The sequence below is a fragment of the Protopterus annectens genome, chromosome 11.part0 (genome assembly GCF_019279795.1).
Source record: "Protopterus annectens isolate FY-2018-M chromosome 11.part0, PAN1.0, whole genome shotgun sequence".
Lineage (NCBI taxonomy): Eukaryota > Metazoa > Chordata > Ceratodontiformes > Protopteridae > Protopterus > Protopterus annectens.
Window position 1 is genome coordinate 699,804,747 of NC_056745.1, and position 20,419 is coordinate 699,825,165.

The 20,419-nt window shown below is 42.8% G+C and overlaps 1 protein-coding gene across 1 annotated transcript in view; it reads left to right on the forward strand.

Moving 5' to 3' along the window:
- Window positions 1-20,419, forward strand: part of LOC122814986 (protein-methionine sulfoxide oxidase mical3a-like) — a 663,428-nt gene that overhangs the window by 90,563 nt on the left and 552,446 nt on the right. Inside the window, exon 6 of the mRNA XM_044087241.1 lies at window positions 14,906-15,037. Coding sequence (XP_043943176.1) covers window positions 14,906-15,037 — 132 coding nt within the window. The remainder of the gene's footprint in view (window positions 1-14,905; window positions 15,038-20,419) is intronic.

The window sequence follows — 20,419 nt, forward strand, 5'->3', positions numbered from 1 at the left end:
ACAGTTCACAATGGGGACTCCATTTTCTTCCTTCTTCTCCTATGCCCATCTTCAGGTACATCTGTTGAAGAATGTAGAGCCTGTCTAAGTTTTCTTTTCATATGCACTTACTAGAGCATCCATATTGACATTCTGGAGCTCTGAGTTGTGCTTCTGGTTGTCTGATCGCCACAGACTCATCTGATCCTGGAACTCTAATTGCACCACTTTGATAGCCAAGAAGGAGCCTGGTGTCTGAGCAAACTGCAGGTAGTGTCATCATATTGTATTTGCAAGGAAGACATTTGGGTATAGTCACAACATATTTCTGGTGGAGGCTAATATTCCAGTAGGTGCACATTGTTTTGCTGCATTCTTTAAATGACTTTGCTGGGCCTTTTCTACCATCAGCTTGAGCTTGCAGTTGATCTAGCAGTGGAACTATCATAATATATTCATTCATTAAGAAAACTGCAAAGTTCTTCCAAAAATTCTGCCATCTTTTCTGAGTAGGATTGTTCGGCTATGGATGTGTTCTCACTAAAGTGTAAAGGAAATATTTGTAGTTTCCTTCTTGCCTTGCCTCCTAGCCAGGGCCATGGTACTCAAGCCCAAGCTCTTCCTAGTCATCTCCTGGAAGCCAAGGAGACCCTGTTACCCATTTCTATTGTTCCTTATGGTCAGGAGCCAAGACCTAGTTTGGATCATGGATCTTCCCTCATTTGAAGTAAGCACTATGCCATTACATGCATTGTTGTTAGCCATAATTTTTAAAGATGTTCTTCGTGTTTCACTGTTGCAGTCATCACATTTGGGTTATCCCTGCCAGAGTAGCCCTTGGCCGGCCCGAATACCAGAGGCTTAGTATTTCTGCGTCGGTTGCTGTCACTTCAGGACTGACGTCAGGTCATCAGTAGTATAAAGTAAGGCAGCTGATGCCATTACATCAGTCTTTCTTGCCATGGAGCCCGAAGCAGAAGCAGTTCACATGAGAGCCGGTCGGCACCTACCTGAGTTTTCGTCTACTGAATTGAAGTTGAAGTATTCTAAAGCTAAATACCCTGTTGGGGATCCTTTTTTCTTGCACTAACCGATGTCAGAAAAAGTTAATAATTGTCTCACCTGTAGAAAGCAAATACCACGCTGAGATTTCCACTCTTACTGCATCACTTGTTTAGGCCCAGACCATGACGTCCCCCATTGTCGCTTCTTTGCTTTGTTCAATGCCAGAACTATCCATTGTCAGACCGTTATTGTAGCCAGATATTTTTGCTTACAGTCCTTGAATTCCAGTATGGCTTTGGTAAGCCATCTGTCAGCAGATCTTCTGAAAAAACGTAAAGATAAAGACAGAGACAGACTGCACAGGTTCAAACCTACCGACAATGCTTCTGTTAAGCTAGTTGTCAGTTCCCCGGTCCTCAATGAGGTGCTTTTGCAGCTCCTGATGCCCACTTCTGTTGATTCACAGGCCACTTCTGAGACCCTTTTGGAGTCCAGTATGCCACAAAACTCTTCTTTGACTAAGGATCCTACGGTCATCTCTACCTTGGATGGGTCCAGAGCCGCTGAGCAGGCACCAGCTTCCGAGGAAGTCCTTTGCACTACCAATTCTCGACACAAACTGATGTCTTCTTTCGTGACTACCATTCTTTCAAAAATTACCAAGTTTCTTAGGCCCAGGGTACGAACCACACCCAAGAAACCAACAACCCAATCTCAAGAACCTGCTTCCTTGCCTCAGTCTCAAATCCTTAAAATGGCAGAAGACCTTATCATGCTGATCAGGAGAAGCCAAGCTACCCCGTCCAAAAGGAAAAGAGATCTATCCCCTGTAGTTTTGTCTGAACAAGAGTCAGATGACTCTGATGCATCTGAATATGAAGACATGCAACCCCTCTCTACTTATGAGGATTCTGATGCAGAGGATTCCATCCCTTCAGCCTCTCCCCCAGAGGATTTTTCCTTTGGGGAAACCCTACATACCTTAAGGGAGCATTTCCAATGGGAGAGTCAAGTCTACCCTCAGTCTAAAAAGAGACTCAGGGAATTTCTAGATCTTCCACAGCACAGACCCTTGGCCGCCCCAGTCCTGGATGTTGTGGAGGATGTTTTCCTGGAATCCTGCTTGACTCCTGACACCCTCCCTCCTGCACCCAGAAAACCAGAAAGGTACTATAGAGTCTCTGACTAATACAAATTTCTTTTTAAAAATCCTACTGCTGACCCTGAGGTAATTTCTCAAGAGCCTAAAGGGATTATAGCAGCCTCTGCTAAGAATCCCACCCACTCAGATAGGGATTCCCGAGCACTAGACAATTGGGGTAAAAAAGTATACACCTCAGCTACTCTTGCTATCAGGGCACTAAATTGTCAGTTCCATATGCTAAAATTTCAGCAACATACCCTGCAAACTCCTCAAACAAAAAATGTCTTCTTTTCCTGCTTGGGCAGAATCTAAAGAATTACAAGAGATAATGCATTCTGCAAGTCAAGTAACCAAACACACCTTGCACTGTGAATTTGACGCCCTAGTAGCTTCTTGCAGCACAGCAGTCATTGTACCTGTCATTAGAAGGCAGGCATGGCTTAAGGAACAGCCCCTGCCAGACCATGTCAAATCTAAATTGTTGGATGCCCCCTTGCACAAAGACAACTTATTTGTCACTAAGGCAGAAGAGGTCTTAAAAAAGATGGAAGAAAACGCAAAATCTATGCAAGCAGTTAACGATTAATAACAGGTCCAGCCACCCAGGTTCAGCAGGCATTTCCCACCAAACAATGGTCCTTTCCTACTTCCACTAAGCCAATCCAGCCTAGGCCCCGGGGAACCAGACCACCCCAGACAGCAACCACAGGGAATGCAGAGATCTAAGCAGTGGACCACCTCCACTTCAAAACTAGGGTGTTCTAAGCCACGCCCTTATGGCAAAAACTCACAATGACTCACCTCCCCCATCCCCTCCCTCTGCCCACCTTCACTTACCCCTAGGAGGAAAATTCTCCTTTCACACAAGCACCTGGGCCACCATTACCAACGACCACTGGGTTCTGAACATAGTGTCTCAGGGATACAAATTTTCCTTCCACACCCTTCCAACCCCAAAAGGGTTCCCAGATCTACCTGCAAACCAGTGGGCAGAGGCTCAAAAGCAAATCCTTTCCCTGCTTTCTGTGGGGGCAGTAGAACATGTTCCTGCAGAACAGATAGGCCAAGGTTTTTACTCCAGACTTTTTTTGGTGCCCAGAAAAGAGGGCACGTGGCACCCCATCCTCAATCTAGCCATTCTAAACACCTTCCTGGTGATCCCAAAATTCAAAATGCTCACCCTCCAGCAGCTGCTATCCATGCTCTCCAAGGACGCTTGGATAGCCACCCTAGATCTAAAAGAGGCCTACCTCCACACTCCTATCAGGGAATCATGCAGGAAATATCTTTGTTTAAGGGCAGGATCTCAACACTTTCAGTTCTCTGCGCTTCCCTTTGGCTTATCTACTGCTCCCAGAGGTTTCACAAAATGTCAGGCTCTGGCCATTGCCTTTTGCAGACAAAGGAATATCCAGATTTACCCATACTTAGATGACTGCCTTATTTAGGTAGACAGCCAGGAAAAGCTGCTCAAGCACCTGGCCTTTGTAAAGACCCTTCTAACCTCCCTAGGGTACACACTCAATGAAAAGAAATCCAAACAGGTACCCACCCAAAGGATTATCTTTCTGGAAGCAAGCCTGGACACAGCATCCCAAATGGCATTCCTTACACCAGAAAAACAAATTTCCCTGACAGCCTACTTCTCTCAACTAGCCACCAGGCCCCAGTTATCTGCAAGGAAGATCCTGCAAGCTCTGGGGTTCATGGAACCTTGCATACTACTCATTCCATATGCCAGACTGCATATGAGAAAACTTCAGTGGTACCTAAAAAGCCTTTGGTGTCAACACTCAAGACCTGGAAACTCTTATACCTATAATTCCTTGCCTCAGAAAAAAATTTCTTTGGTGAGCAACAGCATGCTCCCACAACAAGGGACTGCCTTTCTCACCACCCTCCCGCCACCCAGACCCTAATCACAGATGCATCAGACTATGCTTGGGGTGCACACCTGGATGGCAGGTGCATACAGGGCCAATGGAGCCCACAGCAAATCCCTCTGCACATCAACCAAAAAGAGATCATGACTGTCCAGCACACCTTGATAGCTTTCAAATCCCTTCTTTCCCCAGGGGCTCTCCTGATCAAAACAGACAACACCACTGTGATGTGGTATATCAACTAGCAGGGAGGGACTCACTCCTACCCCCTCTGCAAGCTGGCCATGACCCTTTGACACACAGCCTCTGCCATGCAACTGCACCTGTTAGCACAATTCCTACCAGGCTCTCTCAACTCTCTGGCAGACCAATTAAGCAGAAATCTTCTGGACCCACATGAGTGGCAGCTCAACAGAACAACTTTCACCCTAATAACTCAGAAATGGGGCATCCTGAAGGTCGACCTCTTTGCCTCCCACACCAACCATCAGCTCAGCAAATTCTGCATTAGGGAGCATCACTGCATAGCTTGGAAAGTGGATGCCCTGTCCTTCCCCTGGGTCTATCTATCAGTCTATGCCTTTCCTCCACTACCTCTCATCCCCAGGGTACTGCTCAAAATAAAGGAGGAAAAACCAAGGACAATTCTTACAGCTCCAGACTGGCCTCGCCAGCACTGGTACCCCTTGCTGTACAGCCTGTCCCCATGGAATCTTCCTCAGATTCCAAATTCTTGACCTATAGGGAAGGGGAATTCATGCATCCCCAATTGCAGACACTCAATTTGGCAGCTTGGCTTATTCCCTAACCCCAGATCAATCTGCCATCCTCAGTAAACAGGTTCTAGATGTTATCCATGAGGCCAGACACCCTTGCACTAGAAAGTCTTTTGCTGACAAATGAAAAAGGTTCTGCACCTGGATCCAGGCCAAGAGAGCCAATACGGCACAGCCCTCCCTCAATCTCATCCTGGTTTACTTAGCTGACCTACTACACAGTGGCCTCTCTTTCTCCTCTATAAAAATTCATGCCTCTGCTATTTCTGCTCATTTCCCTACTGAGCAGTCCCTTTTCTCACACCCTTTGATCAAACAGTTCCTAAGAGGGGCCAGCAACTTGAGGCCACCCAGAAGGGCACCAACACCAGCTTGGGACCTTAACTTTGTATTGAAAAAGCTCACCCTGCCCCCTTTTGAACCAGCGTCTTTTGCAGAGCTAAAATTTCTCTCCTGGAAGACAGCATTCCTTCTGGCCATCACTTCAACCAGAAGAGTCTCCGAGCTGCAAGTGCTCATGGCTGTGGAACCCTTCATCATCTTCCATGCTGACAGGGTATCCCTCAGAACTAACCCATCCTTCATCCCCAAGGTGGTGTCCAGTGTGGCTCTCAACCAATCCATTAATTTGCCCACTTTTTTTCCAAATGTCCAGAACAAGGGGGAAAGGATTCTGCACTCTCTAGATGTGCACAGACAGCTCAGATTCTATCTACACAGGACTAAATCCTTCAGAAAGTCTGATCAATTGCTGGTTAGCTTTGCTACAGGGGCAGAAGGCAAACAAACCATTTCCGAATGGATAGCACACTGCATCAATTTTTGCTGTAAACAACATGGAAAGGCTTCCCCCAAGGGGGTCAGGACTCACTCGACCAGAGCAGCCTCCACCTCTGCAGCTTTCCTCAAAGGAGTCCCCACCAGGGACATCCTGGAAGCTGTCATCCGGACATCTATTCACACTTTTACCAAACATTACCACCTGCCTCTCTTCTCCAGATCCAGGGCAGGGTTTGCCTCTGCAGTCTTGCAGGGCATCCTAGCCAGCCCCTAGTTTCTTTGACTGCCTCCACCCGTTTCCTCAGCTTTGGGAATCAAGCCAAATGTGATGACTGCAACAGTGAAACACGAAGGATATAGTACAGTTGTGTACACTTCCCATAAATGTAGATGTTTGAGTGTATTCACTGTTGCAGTCCTGGTTTTCCTCCCTCCATCCCCTTTCCTTCTCTTTCATTACAAGGGACATAGTGGTATTTACGTTCTACTGGTGGGGTTCTTCCACCAGAACCTGGCTTCTGCTTGGAGGCTCCTGACTGGTTAGGGCAAGAAAAACTGATGTAATGGTGTCGGCTGCCTTACTTTATACTACTGACGACCAGACATTAGTCCTGAAGCGACAACAACCAACGCAGAAATACTAAGCCTCTGGTATTCGGGCCAGCCAAGGGCTACCCTAGCAGGCATAATCCAAATGGGATGACTCCAGCAGTGAATACACTCAAACATCTACATTTATGGTAAGTATACACAACTGTACTTTCTGAATTTTGCTAGGAAACCCTTTACCAGGGCAACCTACAAACTTATAGAGGACAACTTTTCTATCTCAACAACGGTTCTTACTTTTCTGCATCAGGTGTTGCCTGTTGAGGACTGCATTACTTTCCACAGGTATTTGATTGATCTAGGTCTCAGTTCTTTGTCATAGGTTCATAGGTAGGTGCTAGGCTATCTGCCCGAGGGCATTTATAAGCCTAGCCAGAGTGTGTCGGCTTTCACCGCCTCATTGATTAATTAACTGATCCTCTGTCAAGCAGAGTCAATGAACTGATCCCAACTTGAAGAGTGTTAGTGAGGGGTTCTGCCTGATGTAATTTGGAATTTTGTTCCAAAGCATGGGGAGTCTCGGTGACAGGAATCTATCCCTCCAGCAAGTTCTATTTATTGTTGTGGTGAGGTTTAGCTCACTAGTGCGCGTGGCTCGCAGTGACTTGGATTTCTTTAGGTGGAGCATATCCATCAATTCTGAGTTGGACATGGCTTTGTATGTTAGGCAAAGATCACCTCTGAGTAAGCGATATGCCACTGAGTACAGCCGGAGTTTTTTCAGTCGGGCTGCATAGGACATAGTGTCATTAGCTCATTCTACCTAGTACAGAGAGAACATTTGATAAGGCCTTCTGTTTCTACTTTTTCCCTTTCTGAACCTCCTTGTGTTCTGACTGTGCTTCTCAAACATTTTGGAAATATAGAGTATATTTCAGAGCATTTATTATAACTGTAATTGCCTTAATATTGCTACGACTCAAGTGCTCTAGGTTGCACTACATCTGAAGTGTTTGTGTGTTTTAGCTGCTTTTCTGTATATATAGACTTCTCTGTTTCTTTAACTAAATAAGCTCTGCAAAGTTGTTTTATTGCATTCCTGCCTGTATTTCTGAGTTTTTTTGCACTTTTAAAGTTTGTTTTTGCTTAGTTTAACTGGTAGGCTACACACTCAAGTGCGCTAGCCGAATTAAAGCATTTACTGAGTTTCTGTACCTAATTTCTGCTACTTTGTAAAAAAAAAAAAAAAAAAAAAAATTCTTGTTTCCCGCCTTTACTGAACTAGAATAGTCCAGTCTTCAGGTATTGCTGATCTCTGGGCTGTGTCATAGTTCCTGTGTTGCCCATATCCTTATTTGGATAGGAGTAAGCTTCTTTGTTCACCAGTGAGAGTGGGGAGCTCTGAGCAGCCTATCTGTCCCTTGAGGAGTGGTTCCAGCCCAGTGACCTGTAGCTTATTGGCCATTTTGGGCCATTTCCTATCTCTTTCTAACCCCCTGCGTTAAAGCCAGCTTTAGCGTGCTTTTGCGCTTGTAATTTAAAGTTTGTCCTGTTTGTTGCATTTACCTGTTGAGGCTACACACTCAAGTGCGCTAGCCTGTGTTACATATTTATTGCATTTTTCTGCTGTTTGTTGCAAAAAAAAAAAAAAAATTATCCTTGTTTCCCATCTTTCCTGACCTAGAGTAGTCCAAATACAGGCTTTGCTGTATTCTGGACTTTTGGAAAGTTCCTGTGTTGCCCATTTCCTTTCTTGGATAAAGGGAGGCTTTTTTGTTCACCAGTGGCAGTGGGGAGCTTAGAGCAGCCTATATATCCCTGGAGGAGTGTTCCCAGCACAAGAATCTGGTAGTCTATTGGGCCAATTTCTAGCTCATTCAAGTCCCCCTGTATAAAACCCGCTTTAGCGCGGTTTGTGCGCTTGTTACTACTCAGCCAAGCTCCTCGTGGTCCTGCAGAGTGGAGCTAGCAGCAGAGAGGCTAAAAGAGCGACTGCTAACCTGATAAAAGTGTTTTTTTCCTGCTACTACCTGGGCGACTGTCCAATCTAGCTAAACTGCAAGTATTTCCGCTTCTTGAACTGTTTTAAACTGTTTAAAGTTGTTTTTGCACCTGCACTTTTAAAGTTTGTCCTGTTTGTTGCATTTACCTGTTGAGGCTACACACTCAAGTGCGCTAGCCTGTGTTAAATATTATTGCATTTTCCTGCTGTTTGTTGCAAAAAAGAAAAAAAAATGTTCCTTGTTTCCCGTCTTTCCTGACCTAGAGTAGTCCAAATACAGGCTTTGCTGTATTCTGGAATTTTGGAAAGTTCCTGTGTTGCCCATTTCCTTTCTTGGATAAAGGGAGGCTTCTTTGTTCACCAGTGGCAGTGGGGAGCTTGGAGCAGCCTATCTATCCCTGGAGGAGTGTTCCCAGCACAGGAATCTGGTAGTATATTGGCCGTTTTGGGCCAATTTCTAGCTCTTTCAAGTCCCCCTGTATAAAACCTGCTTTAGCGCGGCTTTGCGCGATTTTGAGCATAGCACCGCTTAATTGGATTTAAACCATTCTCGGCTCCACAAAGTGTGCTCTTCACTTTTTCCCTTAGAACTGATCTAGTTCTCATAATAAACACCCTATTCCCACTCTAAAGCCTGGCACTTGCTCACTAAAGCAATTATATAAGTCAGCACTAAAAAATTAAAAGTACTACACCCTCACAAACTCCCCTTGAGTACTTTATTCCCCATTGGCCCTTTTTTTCAATTATAAAGGAATTCCCAGTACTATTCTAGCATGTCCAAAGGTCAGTTGTCAATCTCCTCTCCGGTCCAGCTGGTGAATCTGTGAATCTTGAGGCAATGTTACAACTGCCTCATGTACACAGACAACCCTCTCCTCCTCCCAACAAATTCCAACACATGTGAGAGATACAACTATATAGCCAAGTCAGGAGGAGAAGGAAACCACACTCACTACAATTCCAGTCTCACATAGACCTACCACGACAGCAAACCAAACACATAAACACACAAAAACATACTCGGAGGCTCTAAATAAAAATCTGCCTAAGCAGCACAGACCTCCAAAGCAGACACCCAAGCAACCACTACCCCAAAACAAAACATGTGCAACACATAGCTCACAAAGCCAGTGTGCCGAACAGTCACAGCCCTTAAGGCTAAACAACACACCTGATACACTTGTAATAGGTGACTCTATTGTCAGGCACACTGACGTCCCGCTCACCAGGCTGAACAAGGAGAAGGTCACGGTGAGCTGCCTGTCAGGCGCTAGGATCCGCCACATAACGCAAGCACTCAGGTCACTCCAAGGCAAGTACAAATATGACTCAGTCATTGTCCATGCTGGTGTGAATGACCTAAGACGTACCTCCCTGGACTGCATGAAAAGAGACATAGAGGAGCTCTCTGAGCATGTAGCCCAGGCCGGTATGACCCTGACCTTGAGTAGCATCTTACCCTCACCAAGAATGATGCCATAATATGAAGACAAGATGATCAATTTCAACAATTGGCTTAAGTATTGGTGTCATTCAAAGGGAATCCAATGCCTGTCTGCCTGGGATGACATGCTCGACAAGCCACGATGCTTCGCTAGGGATAGCTTGCACCTGTCACCCCTGGGCTTTCGGATATTGGCAAAGGCTCTTGCCACCCCCATAGTGCCTTTTTTAGGCAAAGCTCAAAAGACAAACCCACCTCCATAGGTATCATAAGGGATAAGAAACTAAGAGTAATGCTACTCAACGCCAGAAGTCTAAACCTCAAGATGCACACACTCAAAACTCTCCTTAGCATGGAGAACATCGATATCTGTGCAGTAACACAAACTGGTTCAAGGCTCCCGAGGGCACCCCAGCACTACCAGGTTATACCTCATACCATGTTTTTCCAAAACTTGGACCGAACCACAAAAGGAGGGGAATATCAATATTCGTCAAAGATACCCACACCTCCAGGTTGGTGGCACAGCATGAAGCATCAGAGACTATCCATGTGCAACTAACAGTGGGTAAAACTGCCTTCCATTTTATAGCCTGCTACAGACCACCCTCCCAAACCCAGGAACCCCACTCGGCCTTCCTGAGAACACTGGAAAATATGAAGGTCTCTCCAATACCATTATATTGGGTGACCTCAACTACCCTAACATAGACTGGGAGCATTACTCTAGCTCCAACACCAAAGCCCGAAGGTTCCTAGAATTTATAAACTCAAATGCTATGGAACAACTTGTTGCCACTCCCACAAGAGGGGAAAACATACTGGACCTGATCATCACCAACATGGGGACTGTATACTCCAGACCAGAAGTGTATCCCTCACTGGTAAGATCAGACCATAAACTAATCTCACTAGATATTCACATCCCGACCCCAGCCCCTGCCCAGAAAACCACAGTGAAAAACTTCTCTAAAGCAAATTTCACACTCCTCAAAACTGAGGTGGAATCCTTCAAAGCCCCCGGGCCTGTGGAAAATACGGCCCAGACCGCAGAATCCTTTATAAACACATTCTCTGAACACCTTCAGGAATGCATGGATCATGCAATCCCAAATAAAACCAAGACCCAGTCCTTCAAAGTTAGGCATCCTGTCTGGTGGACCCCAGCCATAAACAAACTATACAATAGATGAATAGAAGGAGGAAGCTACTACATGATAGAGCAAAATCCCAAAAAGGGAAGGCATCTCTGATCAGTATTAGCAAAAAACTACGGGCACACATCAAATCGTCTAAGGCCAGCTTCGAGAGAAAAATTGCACAGGACACTAAGGATAATCACAAGGCTTTCTTTAGTTATGTTAGGAACCTGGGTGGGAATTCCCAGATATGCTCAGAATTAGTCCAAAATGACAAAAATACACGAACCCACAGACATTGCCAACATCCTAGCTGACAGGTTCAGCGCAAACTTCTCCCCCCCTTCCCCACCAAAAGGGCAAATATCTATCCCAGCAGAGTGCTGCCCCCCTGACATTTCAGATGCTCAGATAAGAGCCGCCCTCTCCAAAGCAAAAAAGACAGCATCAATGGGACCAGACGGTGTCCTGGGCTGCGTCCTACATGAACTCCAAGAAGAGCTAAACCCAAACATAAAACTACTGTTCAATCTCTGCCTTACTACAGGATATGTACCCAAAGAGTGGCGTACAGCAACAGTGGTCCCTCTCCACAAATGTGGTGCCTCAACGGATCCTGGAAACTATCGCCCCATAAGCTTGACTAGCTTGGTCTGCAAAGCTATGGAAAAGATCATCATGGACCTCATAAATAAAGATATTGGGGACCTACAGACACTGGATCCTACCCAGTTCGGCTTTGTTAATGGCAGATCCTGCCTTTTAAACCTGGTTGATTTCTTTGAAACAGTCACCAAGGCTATTGACGAGGGGAAGGTGGTCCACACAGCCTACCTGGACCTTGCAAAAGCCTTCGATACAATACCCCATTCGGGCATTATAGATAAGCTCACTAGCTTAAATATAAACCCCTATGTCACTAGATGGGTTGCAAACTGGCTCAAGGACAGAACCCACATGGTTAGAATTGCTGGAGCCATGTCAGACTCCAAATCAGTTACAAGTGGCATCCCACAAGGCTCAGTCCTGGGACCTCTCTTGTTCGGTATATATTTCTCGGAGGTACAGGCTAACACGGAAGGACTGTGGCTGACCAAGTTCACAGATGACTGCAAACTGGGCGCCATAATCGACTCTCCAGCCGACACAAGCATCCTACAAAAGGGCGTCATAGAAACAGACAACTGGTGCCAGAGCCATGGCCTCAAGCTAAACGACAAAAAGTGTATAGTTATCCCCTTTGGCAAAAACAAAGTGCCCACAAATTACCACATAGGTGGTAATCCATTAAGTACGGAAGAAGTAATTAGGGACCTGGGGACCCAAGTTGATAGCAATCTCTCATTTGACAACCACATGGCCAAAGTGGTTAGAAAAACATTTTATATAGCCCACCTAATCATGAAGGGATTCACATCTAGATCAGGGGAGGTCATTGTGCCTCTTTATTCATCCCTCATCAGGCCCATAATTGAGTACAATGCCCCTTTTGGGATGTACCTTACCAGACACATGCAGCAACTGGAAAGACCCCAAAAGTACCTCACCAAGAGGATCAAAGGGCTCAAACAGATGCCATATGCTGTCCGGTTAAAGAAACTCCGGCTCTACTCAGTGGCATACCGCCTGCTCAGAGGCGATCTGTGCCTGACGTATAAAGCCATGTCCAACCCGGAATTAATGGACATGCTGCACCTCAGAAAATCCAAATCCCATCGAGCTACGCGCTCGAGAGACTTGAACCTCAGCACTGAAATAAATAGGACATGCTGGAGGGACAGATTCATAACCCAGAGTCTCCCTTCACTCTGGAATAAAATCCCAGTCCAGGTTAGGCAGAGTCCCTCATTGACTCTCTTCAAGAGGAATCTTGATGAGTGGATGGGAGATAGTAGGTTTACCCTGGGTATCACTTCTGTGTCACTGTTAGACAGAGGCACAGTATACTAAACTCGAAAAAGGGCATAGCAAAATTAATTTAAAATGGGTGGCGAAAGCCAAACACACTCTGGCTAGGCCTATAAATGCCCTAGGGCAGATAGCCTAGTATGAACCTATGAATCTATATGTTTGAGGCCAGTAATCCTCTTGGTGAGGTACTTTTGTGGTCTTTCCAGCTGTTGGAAGTGTCTTGTGAGGTACATCCCAAATGGGGCATTGTACTCTATGATGGGTCTAATGAGTGACGAGTAGAGGGTCACTATAACCTCTTTATTTCTTGATGCGAACCCTTTAGTAATTAGATGGGCCACATAGAAGGATTTCCTAACTACTTTGGCAATATGATTGTCAAAGGAGAGATTACTATCTACCTGGGTCCCCAGATCTCTTCATACCTCTTCTGTATTAAGGGGGCTGCCGCCTATGTGTTAATTTGTGGGTGTTTTGTTTTTCCCGGATGGGGTGACTATGTATTTTTTGGCATTTAGCTTGAGGCCATGACTTTGACACCAGGTATCTGTCTCAGTAAGGCCCTTTTGGAGGATGTCCATGTCAGCCGGAGAGTCAGTTATGGGTCCCTGTTTGCAGTCATCGGCGAACTTGGTTAGCCATAGTCCTCCTATGTTTGCCTGTACTTCTGAGAATTGTATGCCAGACAGTAGGGGTCCCAGTACTGGGCCTTGCGGGACACCACTTGTGACTGGTTTAGAGTCGGACCTGGAGCCCGCTATTCTTACCGTGTGAGTTCTGTCTGTAAGCCAGCTGGCAACCCATCTCGTGATGTAGGGGTTTATGTTCAGGCTGGTGAGTTTTTCTGTACTGGAGTGGGGAATGGTGTCGAAAGCCTTGGCGATGTCAAGGTAGGCTGTGTGAACCATCTTTCCCTCGTCTATGGCCTTGGTGACTGTCTCGAAGAAGTCAACCAGGTTTAGTAGGCATGATCTGCCCGTAACAAAGCCGTACTGGGTCAGGTCAAGTGTTTGGAGGTTCCCAATGTCTTTGTTAATGAGTTCCATGATGATGCGCTCCATAGCCTTGCAGACCAGGCTAGTCAGGCTTATGGGGTGATAGTTACCAGGATCAGTTGTGGCCCCTCCTTTGTGGAGCAGAATAACTGTTGCTGTGTGCCATTCTTTGGGCATGTAGCTTGTGGAGAGGCTGAGGTTGAACAGCGTGTTTAGGTGGGGATTTAGTTCATTCTGTAGTTCGTGCAAGACACAGCCTGGGACACCATCTGGTCCCATTGACACTGTGTTTTTTGGCTTTTGAAAGGGCTGTTTTCACCTGTGCGTCTGTGATTTCTGGGGCACTACACTTTTCCAGTATTGCTGTGGGCCCTTTTGGAGGTGAGAGGGGGGTGAAGTTTGCACTGAATCTATCTGCCAGGATGTTGGCAATATCAGTAGGTTCAGTATATTTTGTAGTGAAAGCTCATGTGTAAACACTTTTTGACTTTCGTGACTTAGCTGAAGTCTGGACATTGACTCATCACAGGTTAGCTTAGCAGCTTCTTAGAGACCCCCTTTTTAGTCCTGTCATCAAAAACCTGTCCCTTGGGATCATACTTTTATGACAGACATGTAACTGTGTCTGCCCCTTCAGCCAGATGACTCAGCCAAATTAAAGATCATTTAATGGATGATTATAACCCTGGTATGGATAAACTAAGCAGCTCATATTTGGGAGTTGTATTTTGGTGAATGTTTGGTAGACACCAGATTATTAAAGCAATCATAACACATAATATTGGTGGAGTTGAGATGGACAAAATGAAATGATGGGTATTTTATGGTAGTATTTTTTTTAGCAGTAGTAAAAGTGGAATGATGCAAACAGGTATGAAGCTGACTTTCTGAATATTTTGAATAACTTGCTTGACAAGTTATAGATGACATAACCTGGAAAGTCTTTAAAGATGAGCAAATATGATGCACTGTTTTACTATAAATCTTTTGTCTACTGACTTGGTTGAGAGGGTTTGTGTACTGGAATCAGCTTAATGTCTACATTAGAAACTTTTTTTGCTGACTGCTCTAACCTTTTTGCCTTTCTCCTTCCTCTGTCTGTCTATCTCTCTCCCTTTTTTGGCATTTTGGGAAACTGTAAAACTACTATTAATGTTAATTATTGGACTTTTGCATAAATAACATTTCTGTGCTGTTGTCTTCCATGTCTTCTATTTTTTTCCTTTTATGCCTCCATGTTGCTTTTCCTTGTTCATTCTGCTTGTGTGCATCTCGCTTATATGCTGATTAAACAGTAAAAGACCTACACATTCAAGAAATAGTTCATCTGGCAGGCCCCCTGGAAATTCAAGAAGATGTGCACTGGGAACACATTCCAGAGAAGGAAGTGCAGGTGTTCTGTCCTTCTGAATCTTCACATCTAAAAGGTAATACCATTCCTACCGTCTTAGTATTTTAAAATACTAACATATTAGAGGACATTTTTATAGTAGGTATGAATCATTAAACAGCATATGGTAGTGTTTTGTGGTATCACATATCAGTTACGACCATCATTTCAGATTTGATGAAGATATGCCACATTTTCTGTACATGTAAGATTCAGTTAGTGTTATCACTTTACATTTAGTTAGTGGTTTTCAGTGAATCAGCTACTTCAAGAAACATGCCTTTTAGTGTGCTTCAAAAGTTACTGTACTCCAAATGTTTTAAACAAATGAAGGGACAGTTTCCAAATGTATTACTTTCTGATATAGCAATGTCTTGGTATCTAAATTCTGCCAAATATATACATTAGCAAATACATGTATCTTTGGATTTTTCATGTCTGATCATCTCCATTAACTGACATCTCCTGTAGTTCTCTTTCCTCCTGTAGCACTGCTTCTGTACCACACACTCTGTGGCATATTTTTCTGTATGTAGCCACTGCTGCTTATATAAACAAGTTGCTTGTTTCAGTACCTATGCATTGCTAATTTAATATTACATTTTGTTGTGTTTGAAAATCTCCGTTCTTTCAGTACATTATGAAAAATGCCTTGTAAATATCCTCTGTGTAAATGTGTTGTATTTTTGTACTGGACTGAGCTTAAAAAAGCATGTCTTTAGTGGATCAATGGTCTACCCCAGTTAACAAATTTAAATAAATAAATATGTAATTATTTTTGAGAGTATTGTACTTAATGAGTACAACAGTATCACAGCCTACATTTCTGGTGTAGACTTGCTTTACCTATCAATAAAAACAACACTGTCACAACAGTTTTTCTCTGTGTACCAACAAAAACATACTATAATTGTGTAATTATAATCAGAAGATCCATAAGCTCCTAGGGTTCCTATCAGAAGAGTGATTGCTCTTATATCGAACTTTAATACGGGAAACCTGAAATATCGAAGGCATAGAACATCGATTTTTTTCCCAGGGAAAAAAAAACGATGGGATGTTCTCTGGACTTTGCTGTTTACTCCACTGTGGTGCGATCTCGGAGTTGGTATATTTAATTTGGGTGGGTGGGAGCACAGCCCCTCACATCGGGGGGTGTCGTGGGCAAAGCCCGCCACTTTATTTTGCGTGTACTTTTTTTTTTTTCTTTGGTTAGCAAATTTTTTACCTGGGAAAAAATTTGCTGATCTGTTCCTCTGACATTTTAAGATCGATAAAAGAACGCTCACTATTTTTAGCGTTCGATCTTCTGATATATACGCAACTCCTAGCATACTTTACCCACACACAGAAAATAGTTCAATAATTCAGACTGAGAGTATCCATATTTTCTTATATTTTCATTTTTGTTCCATAGTTCCCCACTTGACCATGAAACCTCCTTCCTGCATATTTGATGTACCCATTTGTTTCCTTGGGTGTGACAGCCCTGTGGCACATTCCTTCCACTCCAGGCAAGAGGTCAGCTTGCAGAGAATGTGCCATCATGTATTTATGGAAGTGGATTTTCTTTATGGCTCTTACTTTTCCCACAGCTTGCCTGTAGACACTCAAGAGAAAGTATGCAGTCACCTTTGTAAGAGATGTCTTCTGGTTCTGTAGATGTCGTAACTCTCCAAGGTCCACCCCACCCTCCAGCATGCACTCAGACTGATCTCCTTTCTTTTCTGTGTATTCTAGGAGTGGAGTGTGTATCCAAGGTATGCATTGCCAGCTCTTGCTCGCCTTATCATTTCGATCCTCTCCTCCATCTGCTCCCCAGTACCTAGCTCACTAACTGAACCTGAGATGTCTCTTTTAGTGTACACCTTCATTTCTACTGAATAATGCAACAAAAATGTTGTTTCCAAATGGCAAGCACATAGACCAGTACAATTGCTATTGCATTCAAATTTTCAGTGGATAACAACTGAAAGGCTAAGGCATTAATATACAGATGTCAACAGAACATATACTTTCATGTCAGGCACTCTGGGTACTCTCTCCAAAAAAGACATAACCGAAGTATCAAATAACATTTCTGCCATGCTTTCATTCTTACCAGTCCTTGAAAATAAGGAAAGTGAGCTCTATTTTCATACATATATTATTTTTCCACAACAAAAGTAAAACATAATATTTTCCATTTACTGCAGTTTCTATTGCTGTGTCCTAGAGAGGCTGAAACTAACCCTGGTTCTCCTGACAACTCAGTAAGGCATCCCTTGGATTCACTATTATTGCTCCAACAAACAAAAGGCCTTACGACTTAGGATTACATACTTCAGAGCTAGAAGTATTTGGAGCAAAAATGCTGTTGATTAATCCACACATACTTACAATATCTAAAACACCATGCATTCAGGCTACTGAATTCATTATTGTAGGATACATAGAATTTTAAAAATGCCATAAAGAAAAAAGGCAAATATTGTAGACATACTGGTACATAACTCAGCACAAAGTACATTTCTGTTCAGCCACTGATTGTAGTGGGAGGTACTAATACCAGTACAGACAAGCTGTAAAAAGATACTACATACTGGATATCCCTATGTTAAACCAGATAAAGCCAGACTGTTGTTTCTGTATATAGTGATACTGTTTAATGATCCTTGCTATGGTGAACTTAACACTTCTAGATGACTTCAGTACACATTGGTTTTTCAGCTTTTCAGGACTGTACTAGAGTGAACACTAAGAGTGGAATTGCAGATATTTTGGGCTAGATGCTAAACAAGTTTCCTAATATCTGCTTAACTGCTAGAATATTGGTAAATAATGGTATGATCACAGCAGTAGCTTCACCATCTAGAAACATTTTCATATCCCATTGATGTCAAATGTATCAGATCAAGGAATCTACATTTATCACTGGGGACTGCTGAATGTGAACTTCAATACAGTCAACTGGGATTTCCTGAAAACACAATTTAGTATGGTCTCCACTCTACAGTACTTTTATACAGTATTGTTGAATATGTTTACTAGCAAGATTAGTAAGAAGGAGATAATGTTGATTACTGGATAGATAGAATTTGCAGGGAAAATTGCTAAAAAGAAAATCTTCCTGGAAAAAAATGCAGCAGACTTAGAATATATTATTAATACACAAAGTGTATGCTGATCACTTTTAAAATGCATGTCAGTACATTATTCATTAAATAAAAAAGAAAAACATGAAGGACTCATTTGGTACTTCATTACCAAGCTACCAAGAAGTAATAATAACAAAAATGAAGACCCACCCATGCTTAACTCACTTGAGGAGACTGCTGGTACATCTACCAAGTAGTCAGTTCAGAAAAAAATGGCACGCTGTTGATCAGTTAAATATATGTACACAAGCCTGCAGTTCACTGAGACATTAAAACCCACCTTCTACTTGAATTGTAATCTATATTTTCATTTTGGTTACAAAATTCCTTAGGAAAATAAAGGATCATGCCACAGACTTATCTGTGAAAACTATTGTGTATCCATTACCTATTCTGGTACTTACGTATTATCACAACCACATTTTCGCGGTAATACTGGTTGCTTCCCGATAATGAAATCTGGCCATTAAATGTTTTAAAAATGTCATGCAATGTGTTTTCTTTCACAATGAAGGCTCCTTTATGCAGGGATATCAATAAAAAAGGAGAAACTTAGTGTCGCTTTTTATGTATGCAGTAGACAGGCAGCATGTCGTAAGAAACCCAGCTTGACCGGCAAAAACACTGTTTGGAGCACTCCTGACTGCAATTTCGGACAACTGTCTGTCCGCATTACATACTGCAACTTTATCCCTGAATTGTTTTTTTTTTTTGAAGTATGTTTACAAACTGTGAAAAATAAATCATTTACCAAAACCATCATTCCTGTATCTGTGTGTTCCTTCTCAGAAGGATTCCTTCCACAGAATGAAAGTAATCCGTTCATCAGTAACAGAGCAGCCATGATGATTCAAGCGTGCAAAATAGGAAGAGGAGTTTTTCAATTTTTTCTCTTCCTGAAGGTAATCCAAACCTATTCTTCAGCAATAACCACTTTGAATAACACCTTACAATGTTTCCTACATTCATTTTGAGTTCAGGATACGAATTTCGCAACCGGGAAAATGTGGTTGCGATAATACTTAAGTACCCCTATTCTTATAAACAGAATCCATAAGAACATTACATACCTGATTTTTGAAGGCATGCCAAAATAATACCTGTTTCAAAAACATCTCTTACACATAGTGGAAATTTTTTGACCCATAATCATTTTAAGCCCTTTGGCAAAAGTATCAGAATGTGTAGTACCTGCATGGCTAACCAACGGCAACGGCATAGCATGCCATAAAATACTAACAAATAACCAACTTGGTTTTAGAGGCAGTCATGGCACGGTCACTACATAGGTTAAAATTAATGTCCTTTGCATCCAAAAGTTATGACCAAGACCTTCAGAAAGCAGACATTCTCCAAAATATTGCTAAAAATTGGATGTACAAAGAAATTTCTTGCTCTTATTTAACAGGTAATCATTTTTTTCATAGTTTGATTCCTGATTCTGTAAGGTTAGTTATTACCTCCCTTTCTTTTAAGAACCCTACCACTACCAATACCACCACAGAGGTTTCTTTCATTGTGGAATATGTTTACTGCAATAACAGCTGAAGATCATTTTTTTTTTAATTTCAGTCAGTGCACCCAAGACAAGAGATAAAAAAAATAATTCCATGTTCTATTGAATTGGTGATTTATATGGCTATTTGCACCTCTGCAGCATTTGTTTTATTCATCAGCTTTTTGCTATTTAAGATGAGACCTAACTTGCTGAATTTGTTGCAGTTGCCTCATACAGATAAAACACTTAAATCTTTCTTCCTTAAATACATTATCCCACATCCTTTGCATGCTATTAAATATTAATTCTTTAAATGATCTTCAAGAATATATGAATATGATGATACCATGCTATGAGCAACACACTAATTACCATGTAAAAAGAAGATACAGAAGTAGACACAACAGTCAATTTGTAAACCTCTATAAAAAGAATTAGAGTAGCTCATAACTCCTTTCAAATGTTGCAGTGGACTATTCACAAAAGTGCTCATGACTTTTAAGAAATTATTTCAGAATCATTAAACAATACAACTATTCCTGAAAAGTAATCCACTAAACTTTCTTAAAGTTGAAAGATTGGAACTGAACTTGTATCCAACCAGTTACCCAGTGTCAGAGTATCACTCAAAGATGTACAAATGTCCAGTCCTCTCGTACCCATTCCTCTTGCATCCGCTCAAATAGTTTGTTATTTAAAGCACAAAGAGCCCTTGTGATTCATTCGATGCAATGCCAATCATACTTTGTCACGAGGAAGAGATGAAAATAAAATAAAAACAGCT